Genomic DNA, 12,169 nt, shown 5'->3' with positions numbered 1-12,169 from the left:
AAATGAAGCCGGGTATCAGCCCGATACTGATACATGGTCTCAGCACTCACCCATCCCAACACTACTACTACTACTACTAGTAGTATAGTAATAGTAATAGTAATAGTAGCTGTATTAGTAGTCATGTATCAGATCCAGAAGACAATAACAATGCTGGTAACATCATGGGACTGAAAATGGAGACATTTGATTCATTGAGGGACCTGCAATGACTGAACAAACTTTTCTCCATCATGAACAAAATTTGACATTCTCTTCATGACACTCTGCAGCCGCAGAGGAGATCTTTCTTATTCTTATTCAGCTTGGCTGCTGGAAACGATGGTTTAGGTCATCTTCTATACTTATATAACAAGTCTCCACTGTGTGTGTAAAAAACACTCGAGGACACTATAATGTGATTCATATTATATACAATTAGTACTTTACATTATACACTGTTTAAATTACTATCCATATTTATATCTCTGAGTCAGAGTAGCTAGAGAAAACCCACAAAAGCAAAATGAGAACATGCAAACACTACTCCAGGAGTGCCTGAGCTGAGATTCAAAAGACACACCTTAGAACTGCAGGGCAGATATGCTAAACACTAGTACACCATGCTGCCCAAATACTATTACTATCATTATTGTTATTATTATTTCCCAAATGTATCATCTCCATGCAGCACTGCAAAACAACACACAAAGACAAGAAAGTCAAACAACCGGTAAAGAAAGCCAATCATAGACTGCATGTTCACATTTAAAACACAATCCAATGATGAAGCTGCTTCATACAACAGCATGTGATATAGACCTGTCATTACTTAATGTATTAAAATTGAATTGTAGTTTATTTTTATGTAGTTATTGTTTCATATTTTTGCTAAGTGGATAGACTTCAGGAGACCAGTACACAGTGAAACTGACACAAGGCATTCAAAGAAAGCAGAATGCACACCCAGACCAACAAACCTGTAAGACTGAGGGAGGGATGTGTCCCTTCATCAGACAGCGAGCCATTAAGCCCTCGCTGCTGGTCCTCCCAAGTTACTTCTAAAACGTGAAAAACATACAATAGACAAAAACACCTAAGGCAGGATGGAATAATAAGCAAGCACAAAAACCCACTACAGACCAAGTTCTAAAATAAAATGACAAAATAAAATGTATGGGATGTTAAAAGGTTGAGGTAAAGACAAACAAGCGAGAGAAACTCCTTTTCTCTTCAGCACCAAAAAACCCCCGAACAGCTCCCTTGTCATTTACTTTTGCATTTATTAGACATGTGTGCCATCTCCTGGTCACCAACTGTAAGGGCATGCTTGCTTCTAAAACAAAACTGAATTTGTGATGTAGAACATGTTCCCTGGAATAAAAAAGGAGATTAACGAGGGAAATATTTTTGGGATTATTTTAAATGCAATAATTAACTAAGGAGACATGTGTGTTTATCCAGTAAACAGTTTTCATTTTTTTAAGGTGAAGGTGAGAATTATGGATTCCTGTTGATGATGACAGCTCAAAATGAAGTCTAGGATTCCATATGGGAGAAGCAAAGATCCAAATTACATAGCTCTGTCCCTATGACATTTCAAATCAAGTACTGACTAGACCTGCATGCTTTTAATGTAATCATAATATATCTGCTATTGCACAAAGGAATGGAGAGAAAGAGTAAGTAGGTAAGTAAAGAATGCCACGCTCAAAAAATCAAATTTGTTCAGGGATAGGCTGTATAGAAAATCAAACACAATCACACGTGCCGGAGGACTTGCCTTTCCTCCCATTTACTGGTGCACTTTGAACCTTTTCTGTACAATATGCTACTGGTGGAAACACAGAAGGGTGCTCATCAAGCCAAACATTCCAAACATTGACAACATTTGGCAATACAATAATATTAAAGCAGTTTAGTAAAAATGGATATATGAATAGAGCTGCCAACAAATTTGCCCCCACATCTAATACTTTGCACTGACATACTATAGACTCCTAGCTAACATTCTCAAAATATTTTTCAAACAAGTCAATATACCCAAAGTCACTTGTCACTACGTCGGGCACTGTTTTGCTGTACTAATGCCACATCATCAAACAGTAGATAAACAGCATAAAAGAGGGAGTGTGATGTAAATTGTTAATATGTATTGTAAAAATATATATATCTACATTTAAAAAATAAGCCAATACATTTAAATACAAATTTTAAAAAAATTAGAGATTAGATAGGGTCTAAATTTTTTGGGGGGATAAACACACCTGGGCAACTATCAAGAGGTCCAAGTGACCCGAATTCCTCTACTGTTCTTTCTAATAAAAGGATGGAAATACTACTCACAACAATTAAGCTATGTGCTAGCATAGAATTGAAAAAAAGGTAAGAGTGGACCAGTATACTTTTGAAAGAATTACAGAAGGAAGTCAGGACAGAGGGAGCAACAGAGAGAAGAGCTGCGTAGACAAGGAGAGCCCTAATGGACTCTGACAATGATGAAAGAGTCTTGCAAATTCTTTGACAAGTCCTACAGGACTGTCTGTGCTTTTTAATTGCTGCAAGCTTTGTCCAACCCTCCCCTCCAATCCCTGTAAGCCACACCAACCGTTTTGTCTCAGATAAGTAAAAAAAACAAAAAAACAAAACCACATACACACGAAGTTGTTTTTCAACTTTTGCAGCACAATACAATAATGTAAACATGTTTTAAAAGGATCTTGGGGATACGTTATATATCTTAAAATTATGCAAAAGATGAAGATAGATTATGTAACACTGGGAACAAAAAAATCAGATGTGTTAAGATGATGAAAGCTAAAATTGACATCCTGATTCCAAAATTGCAGTCAGTTTTTTTCTAGCACGTTAAGTTTGCCCTCCAACAAAATTCCATGGATTAGCTGTAGAAAGACTGTAGTAAGAAGAGCTGATTATGATAGGACTCGTGTACAGCTCTGTGGCAACTTGTTTGTGCAGTCACAATTGAGACGTGAGGTTAGAGGTGTGTCAGTACTATCATCGTCTGCAAACAGAAAAGGTAGCAAAGCAACAATTAAGAGGATTGGTGCTGCCTTGGACATGGGCATAACATTATAAGTTTTATTTCGTTTTATGCATTTTTTTTAGTTTTCAAAGCTTGTACACATTCCAACTTGTTTTATTTAGACACATACACATTTGTTCCTATTTTTTTTTTTAAGAAAACGGGAATCCTTTAGCTAAAAAAATTGACGTGATAGAAAAAAACTGAAATCAGTTTTTGTTTGCGAATTCAAAAATTTGTTAAAATCGATGTTTTTTTGTTTTTTTTCATTTAACCTTTATTTAACCAGGTTGGTCCTGGTCTGTCAGACCTAACGCAACAAAAACTGTGTTCACCAGTTTAATTATGTTTAAAGTACTGGTGAAAAATAATACATTTATCCAGGGAAAAATATGTTTTAGGTAGTCAAAAGGTCTTAAAAAAAAGAAATCAGTAATACTGACTGAAGACAAAGACACTCTAGAAAAGAACACCAACAATGGAATCCAGACAGGCCAACACAATACTATGACAAAACAGAAGTTTACACTAAGCTACTCTACACTACACTACACACAGTAGACTACATTAAACATATCTGCAACCACCGTTGCAGACGGGTTTTGGTGTTCAGCGTGAGGTGTGGCTCGAGCACCGCTCACTCTGAAGACGTAAACCCTCACACGCAGGTACAGACCTTCACAAGGCTCGGTTCCTTCGTCTCCATCTTCTACGAGGGAAATTGGAAGGGAACCGAGTAGACATGTTATGAAACTTCTTTCATGTACGATATCATTCAGACCACAAGAAAGAAAAACAACATAGCATTTGTTTTATCTTCCCTAAGTGAAGTGTGAGAATCATAAATCTGAGTGATTACAAAAGCCTGTCACTTAAGGGACATCATTTTCAATTATTAAGCAAGGAATAAATAGAGAGAAAACAAAAGATGACTTACTTCTGTCTTTCCCTGTGGATGGAAGCAGGGGAAGTTGCCGACCTCGTCTGTGGGACATCGGCGTACTGTTCGGACTGGTCTGGACTGATCCACTACGCGGGTGCGCCCTATGTGACACAAAGGTTTTGAAAGTGTGGTAAGATGTGCACACATGTGAAACTTAAGGCAGAAACCTGTATCTGTACTTCAGGATAATACATAATATAAAACTAAAAATGTGTTATACATACTTCATATCCTCAATTTGACAATGTCAACTATTTTCTTTTGACCAAATTAATGTCAGCGCGAGGTAGTTGACAACACAACCGGGAGATCAATCTACAATTCAGTGCACTTTGCATCCCTAAAGACAATGCATGCACAATGAAGTTTGGCACATGGCATGGGAGTGAAGGGACACATCAACTGTTTGGAACTGAGCTGCAAAAAAAAATAAAGAAAAGAAAAGAAAAAGGGGAAAAAAAGAAGCGTTGAAACGCATGTGCAGTCAGTCGTCAAGCTGCAAGAAGAAAAAAGTTCAACGCAGAATCAGCAGACCATTGCGACCATGCGTTGGCACCGTCTCCAAAAGGGCTTCAACTCAAATCAGAAAGGAAAACAAACAAAAGATACCATCAAAAGGATCAAAAGATCAATCCATGTTAGTAACAAAACAAAATGAAAGTCAGCCCAACACTGCTATACTCACACAGGCGTATGAGCAGTGTATTCCAAAATCAAAATAAATCAGCACGATATCTGGAGCCAGGATTAGCGTGCTTTGGACATGTAAAGAAAATGCAGCATCAGTAATCTTGTGAACAAAACGGAAATGGGCGAGGTGGGTGCATTTAGGGAAATAAGGAAGGGGAGCAGGTATTGGGATTGTGGGCACTGGGTGGTGGTGAAATGATTTCCCTCGTTCGTTCTGGGTTAGTCAGGTTAGTTGGTTTAGGGTGAGTGGGAGCTTGCATTACTGAGAATTCAATGTAGCAGGCTAGCAACTGTTCAAAAAGCAGTTGTACTACAATCCGATGGTGTTTGTTTACTAACTGCCAATCGGTTATTATCTTCACTGGACTTCATTTGATACTGAAATCCTAACTTTATTCTCCCTCACAGTTAAAAAGCCTCAGGGAAGTCTAACGAAGGCCCGAGTCTGAAATTGTGATGAGTTGATTGACGAGTCCAATCTGGGTCACACCTCGTCATGGCAGGAGAGGGAGGGGCTGACCTCCCGGATGGTAGCGACGGCATGGACCTCATCATCGATGAGTCGTGGGGGCGTTCAGTGGAGCGTGATCGGGATGCGGGGCGCTCTATTGTGGGCCGCTGGTCTGCAGATCGGGACCTGCTGTGATACTCGTGTCTATCCATGGCTCCGTGGCTCCTATAGAGGTTATTGAGAGATAGGCAGGAACTCAGTGGGCCCCATGTGGCAGGGACAGTAAGGTGGAAGGGAGGTCAGCGCAGAGGTGCATTTGTTTACGGACCACACCGGTGGTTGGACATGTGTTGAGTAAGGACCAAACGTGTGTTGTTGCCTATTGTCCGCAGATTTTACTTTCCACTTTTCATGATAATAAATGTGGTCAAACCTGACAACAGAAAAGTGGGCTGCAGTCCTGATCAGAATGCTCTACATATCCTCTAACTGTATATAGCACACTTAAGTGTCAACAGTAGTGGGGTTTCCATCCACCCATTTTTATTCGAATTTTCAAGAAATAAAACGGAATGGAAATGCTAGAAATTCGAAAAAGGGCCCACAATTCTACAAAAAGTTTTTACGCTTAGAAGGGGTGGATTTTGAAGCGTATCGAAAAAAGGAAAATGTGAATTTTGGCTATGGAAACAGGTTTTGCGAATAAACACTAACAAGACCGGATACACGTTGCACGTTTTGACCGGATATTACGTCACATGTATACGTTTGTAGTCACAAATCAATGGAGGACGATAAAGTAAAGGTATGTTTTGGGAGACGATGAAACAGAAATCGTTTTGGAATTAATTAAATTAGCGAATATTAATGCAGTTTTAGATGGAAAACAGCAAAGAAACGCTACGGTTTATCAATAATTACAAAAGCAAACTCATTTGATGTCATCGCACGGCGCAGTCGCTTCCTGTTTTTCTTATTCGTCTTTTAAATTACTGGTGGATCACATCTTTATGGTGTATACCGCCACCTACAGCGGCTATTGAGTCACCTCTCAATATTTGCAAAAGAAGAACAGATGGAAACAGGCATAAGTCGCATGTCCGTTTTGCGCATTTTCAGTAAATTCGCTTTAAAAAATCGAAACAAAATTGATGGAAACCTGATTACTGAATGCAATCCAATCCAATCATGGCTCACCTGTTTTCTGGGTTTGATCAGCAAACTGAGCCATGATTGGTCGTTACCCATTTCCGCAGCACAGGTTATGCCATCTTCAGTCGACAACAAGTGGAAAAATTATTACTTTAATGTATTAATTGTACATGAAAAATAATGAAGTTACCAAATTCATTCTGGACAAAATATTAACTTTTTGCTGCTGAAAATGTCTCAATGAGTCAAGTATCCCTTTAAATTACTGGTGGATCACATCTGTATGGTGTATACCGCCACCTACAGCGGCGGAGTCACCTCTCGATATTTGCAAAAGAAGAACAGATGGAAACAGGCATAAGTCGCATGTCCGTTTTGCGCATTTTCAGTCAATTTGCTTAAAAAATTCAAAACAATTGGAAGGAAACCTGACTAGTGTCACATTACTTAAGCGTATACTGTATTTGTTGATTCATTATTCATTCTTAAGATTGATACTGAATTGTGTAAATAACTGCACCCTAATTCGAAGCATACAAAAATACAAGTGTGGTCCTTGAAAGGGGCAATTTATCAAACAAATATATAAAACCAGATGATTAAGAAACTCAGAACAGTAGCTGGGAGCTGGGATTGCATTATTTCAAATTATCGTACATGCAGCAATTTCTCTCTGGGTAGCTGAATTACTAAATTAGGTGGGTGAACTATTTGTCTTGCCATTTGATGCCTCTGGGTTCTTAAATAGGGAACCTAGTGAGATACAGAATGAAGTGTGCAAGGTACAATATTCTGTGCTCATGCCATTGGCTCAGTGCTCATGTGCAGCAGGTTTGAGGTACCAAAGGGCTCTGTGAGTGATGCTTATATTCTTTTTACATTGAGTTGTTGTGTCGGCAAAAAATTGTATTTTGGCACACGGTACACATACAAAAGGAGCTGGAAAAAAGAAGTAACAATTATCAACAATTAACATTAATGATGCATACATTAAAAAGAAAAAAACACCCATTTAAGACAGTTAGGAAGGGATACATCATGTGGCACAGTACTGGGATTTTGAGCATGCATATAATAAGAAAAAATGGCAGTAATCCATACAAACTTTAACAAATTTGTAAAGTCTTATTAGTACCTAAATGGGTGTGCCTTCTTATTAGGTCCTAACTAAGACATCAAAATACTTCTTGTAAATTGTTTAATAATATAATGTTGTAATGTGTGCGGTGTTAGTGTTCTATAGATAGTTTCAGTCTTTAATGATTAACAAAGCTCATCAGTTAATCACCGTAAAAAGGCTAACATATATATATTTACAGTAATGGCCAACATAATCATTAGCTTGGGATGACCAGGTGTCCCGGGTTTAACCGGGACAGTCACGTTTGAGCCTTGTGTCTCGAGTCTTGGCGCCCCATTGTTTTGTCCTGCTTTCACGGAGGTCCCATCCTGGCATCACCTTTTTATTTCTTTTTTTTTTTTAAGTCCAGTTATCAAGTCAATTGTTTCGGCCACGTATATATCAATCACAGTTGTCATAGCGATTCATACAACAAACCAATTAAAAAGGAATTTAACGGTTAAATCCTTCCTATTTACTTTCACATTCACGTTCGCGTTCTCATTTTCATCCGCATGTAACTGCTAACATGCGCGATGGTGAGTGAATTGCCTTGTTTGGTTCTGTTGAACTGGTATTTAGCATTAGCTAAAGCATTAACACATTCACCGGTCACCAGATTGACTGGAGGTTAAATTTGTTAGAAATAGTTCCTGGTGAATATATATTTTCAGCGAAACTGTAGTGACCAGGTTTTTAATTGAGAAAATTTGGTCACCTTGCGTTAGCAGTTAGCACGGTAGAAACCAAGCTGTGTAATTTGGAAAAGCACATACCGCTAGGTATTTGATTGCCTGTTTTAAATAATGCTCATATTGTACAGTACAGACAAGCTGAGTCCCACTAATGGTACACTCTGCGGCAGTGCACTTCAACACTAGTACCATTTTCTCTAAGTCGTGGAGAGAGATCACCTAAAAAAGCCAGCCGAAAGGAAACAAGTTCCTTAATGCTTACATTTACTCCCTTCTGTCTGTATTAACACCCAATTATTTCTCTTTCCTGTGTCCTGATCACTCTTCAAGCCCCTTTGTTACTTTTGGTCTGGCTAAATGCCGAAAAACAAACGATTTCAGGATAGGAAGTGGAGGGTATCAGATTTTCCAGCAAGCAAACACTTTTTTTTTCTATGCCGCTTTAAAATACATTTTTAACAAGGAGCTTTTGTTAATGGCCATCCGTGCTGATTTGCAGTCCAGCTGAGCCTTGGGGACATTTTGCGACACTTTAATAAAGACAGTCAAACACTTAAAGAAAATAGTTCTGAGAACTCATCAGTTGTTCGCCCCAGAGGAGGAGCAGAAAGGCGCCGGCATAATTCCTGACTGAACGTCTGATGGCAGAAGATTGAGTGGTCATTTACAATGTATCTGGGAAAAGGAACATGTGAGATATTTCATTTTATTTGTGCACCGGGCACTGGCATTGGTCCCGGAGGTACACTGGTGCTATCAACCCAATATCACATTCTGGCCAGACACCAGAATTCTAGGTGCAAGGACAGCATTCACAGAGTTACTTAGCTGCTCCAAGCAATACATCTTAGATGCCTAAGCATTGGTATGCAAAAGGTAGCTGCCATTAGAATGTAAAAAAGTACACTACGAATCATGCACAGCCTGTATCCGCATACAGCTGCTTGCACAATGTAAATGGGAAACACAAACAAAGACATTAACAAAGCAACAGTCACGTGCTGGCCAGCAATTTACTGAAAAGTCATACAGCTGGGGGCAGCAACAGAAATAGCTCTGAGCCTCAGCCTACAAGCACAGAGGCAGTTGTGTACCATTCAAGTACATTTACACAACATCAGAGCAGTGATGTCTCCTTGGCAGAAACCGATATCAAACAGGATATCATTTTCTGGCATCACGGTCACAGATAAATTAACAACGGAGACGTCAACATGGCGGATGCACAGATGCAGCACCACTGCATGTCAATACCTCTCAAAGTCATAGTCAGAAGAGTAGGCGCCCTCAGAAAAGGCACGGGATATCCTAGTGGAACGCAGTAACCTGACTGCTTCCTCACGGCAGATTGGGTACACACGGTGGTTTCGGCTGGGAAAAAATATCACAGCGGGTCAGAGTTGGTTGGCTCCCCCCCCCCTCCCGCAAGGGATGGTAACAAAAACGAGAGGGTGGAACCTTGTAATGAACCGCGAAGGTTCTATTCGCAGATCATTTGCATACACTCCTTCATGTGAATGCATAATGAATTGACGGCGATTTCGCAATCTCAAGGACTGCATGGCCAATTTGAGGCAGGAAATGACTTTTTAGATAGTAACAATTCGAAGGATGAAAATACTGATTACGCAATGCTGATGTAATGGATGGGTGAGTTATTTACCTGTTCAACTTTTCTGCTCTGTTTAAATGACACATATGACATAAGTAAGTTCAATCATATGAAGATAAAATCTACACTGTCAGCATAACTTTAATGTCATTAAGGACTTAAGGTGTATCTAGCTCATTTTACTACCCACCCATTTTAATTGACTTAAGTTACAATATTGAAATGTGAAGTTGACTACAGTACTGTGAAGGTCAACACACAATCAAATGGGAGTTGTCTTGGACAATACAAAACAAAAGACTGCGGATTGTAGGTTTGCAGTTTACTGAGTTGGAACATGTTTAGTGGGGTTACAAGCAAGTTTAGATCAGCATCTACCTGGGTTCCTTTTGGGAAACATCGCTAGACTGATTATGTCTGGTTCGAGGAAAGGTGAGAAAATGACTGCAACCATATGGAAGGTGGAGGAGGAGGAGACAGACATAGATCTGAGATGATGTCAAGGAGGAAACTGAGGTAGACAATATGAAGTAAAGGGGGCAAGAGGTGGACAAACTCACAGTGAAGCAGATGACAAAATCAAATGGGATATATTAACGTCTTAAGTTCATATAAACTATTTCAAAGAGGAAAATAGGACGAGGTATGTAGCTCATTGAACACAAATGTATTATTATTATTATTATTATTATTAAAAGCATTTTTTTGCCTCATTTACAAATTCTTAAACTGAATGTTATAGGTTAAAAAAAAAAGAAGAAGCTGATTTAGCATAGTCCTGACCTAGACAATTTAGGTAAGTGTGTTTGCTCTTCCTATGACACTGATTTAGAGCAGGCCTCAGGAAAATTCTAACTATAATTGAACAAGAGGAAAGTAGCTACAGTCTGACGGTGCCAAGGCTATGACCAGACACATCGAGAAACTTCTAATCATCAGAGAAAAAAATACAATAAGAAGGATTAAGGGTCAACCCAACCCCCCAACCCCTCACCCCCCTTTCAAGATCTTTGTAGCATGTGCAACCTTAGTGTATTTTCAGCCTCTATAAAGCATTACATTAAACTTGTTCTCAAACTGAAAAAAAAAAGCTCAGTTTTTATGTAATACACTGATACAATGCAGGAATAGAGCAAAAATATTGTTTCGATTAAAATAGCGTATTTTTCCTCAAAAAATTCGCATAATCCAGAAAATCTTGAAGACATATGAGGTGTACAGCTCGTATAGCCTTTTTTTTTTTTTTGCACATAATAACCTGAGATGTTTTTCACCATTTAAATGAAATTTGAATGGATAATAAATAAAATAATTAATGTGATTATTCCATTAACTATGGTAAAAATGAACAGTTAAAGAAGCCAATAAAAACAAACATAAAATAAACAGATGATTTACTATTTATTTACCTGGCGGGTGGGGGAACGCTGGGGGAGCGCGAACGTGCTCGATGTATTTCAGCAGACCGGGAACAGTGGTTAGACGACATCACCTGTTCTGGGACAGACAAAGTGGAGCTCTGGAAGTCTCTGCCATTCAGTCGGTAGTCTGTGAACAAGGCAACGATAGAAGGGGCGACACCAAACCATTAGTTGTTTTCGATCTTGTGGTGTTTTTGAAGCGTGGCAACTGCACAACCAATAACTAGCATGGTCACCACTCTTTGCTGAAAAGTTTCATGGACTTGGTCACTGCAAAGCTCGATCTCTGACACTTCAACAACAAATTCTGGAATATCCCTTCATCACAATGAGCCTTTAGTAACTAAGTTTACTAATAGTGCAACTTCAATCTATTTGCTTATGAGTTTGTCTCTTGACTGATATGTATGGAGGCATTTTGTTTGATTGGAGATGGATTTTACAACAAAACATTTTGGCGCAATGATGAGAAAGTAGGCAAAATGTGTGCGAGGATGAGCCAGAAAAAGAGACTTCTGGTAGCTCGCTCCTCCTTTTCAGTATTGTAGACTCTTGAGCGTCACACTACATGGCTAAAAAGCTATGAGCTGTCCATTACCAATATCAAAAGAAAATGGTGATGAAAATTAACCTCTTGGTAAAGTAAAAGTGTTATGCTTTACTTAAAAAATGTTTTAATTACTTTCCTCAACTGAAAATGTCCTTTATTAACAGTTCATCTGCTCATTTACTGATTACAATACGAGAAGAGATATGAGATCGACTATTTCACAGCTGAATTTCAAAGTGGTTGCTACGTTATGACAAATATACCATATGAACAGTTTTGCCGTTTGCAATACAGTGGACCGGATAGAAAGGGGGTAGGCACGCCAATAGCAAAAATCTGTGTCTAACTGGCACCAATTGAAATGCATTTGGATCTTTTTTTTTTTTTACTTTCCCAGCACCCCATAAAAAAAAAAAAAATTATAATAAAAATTTTAAGTAGTGGTTGACTCACTATAATACAAAATAAACCAAGCTTGCTACATTTCAAGTACGCCTCATAGGAATAATC

The 12,169-nt window shown here is 38.8% G+C and overlaps 1 protein-coding gene across 24 annotated transcripts in view; it reads right to left on the bottom strand.

Moving 5' to 3' along the window:
• The window catches only part of rims2a (regulating synaptic membrane exocytosis 2a), a 145,796-nt gene that overhangs the window by 37,076 nt on the left and 96,551 nt on the right, over nt 1-12,169 (bottom strand). For 18 of the 24 annotated variants that reach the window (XM_086079536.1, XM_086079528.1, XM_086079539.1 and 15 more), the window contains 5 exons: nt 11,098-11,236; nt 9,331-9,447; nt 5,149-5,334; nt 3,963-4,069; nt 3,702-3,734 (listed from right to left, as the gene is read on the bottom strand). In XM_086079536.1, coding sequence (XP_085935662.1) covers nt 3,702-3,734; nt 3,963-4,069; nt 5,149-5,334; nt 9,331-9,447; nt 11,098-11,236 — 582 coding nt within the window. The remainder of the gene's footprint in view (nt 1-3,701; nt 3,735-3,962; nt 4,070-5,148; nt 5,335-9,330; nt 9,448-11,097; nt 11,237-12,169) is intronic. The other 6 variants (XM_086079531.1, XM_086079538.1, XM_086079534.1 and 3 more) reach the window with 6 other exon arrangements.

This window comes from Leptonotus elevatus, chromosome 6 (genome assembly GCF_054856555.1).
Source record: "Leptonotus elevatus isolate MCC_2025b chromosome 6, RoL_Lele_1.0, whole genome shotgun sequence".
NCBI lineage: Eukaryota > Metazoa > Chordata > Actinopteri > Syngnathiformes > Syngnathidae > Leptonotus > Leptonotus elevatus.
Note: the sequence above shows the minus strand (reverse complement) of the source record. Positions and strands in the feature narration are given on the sequence as shown.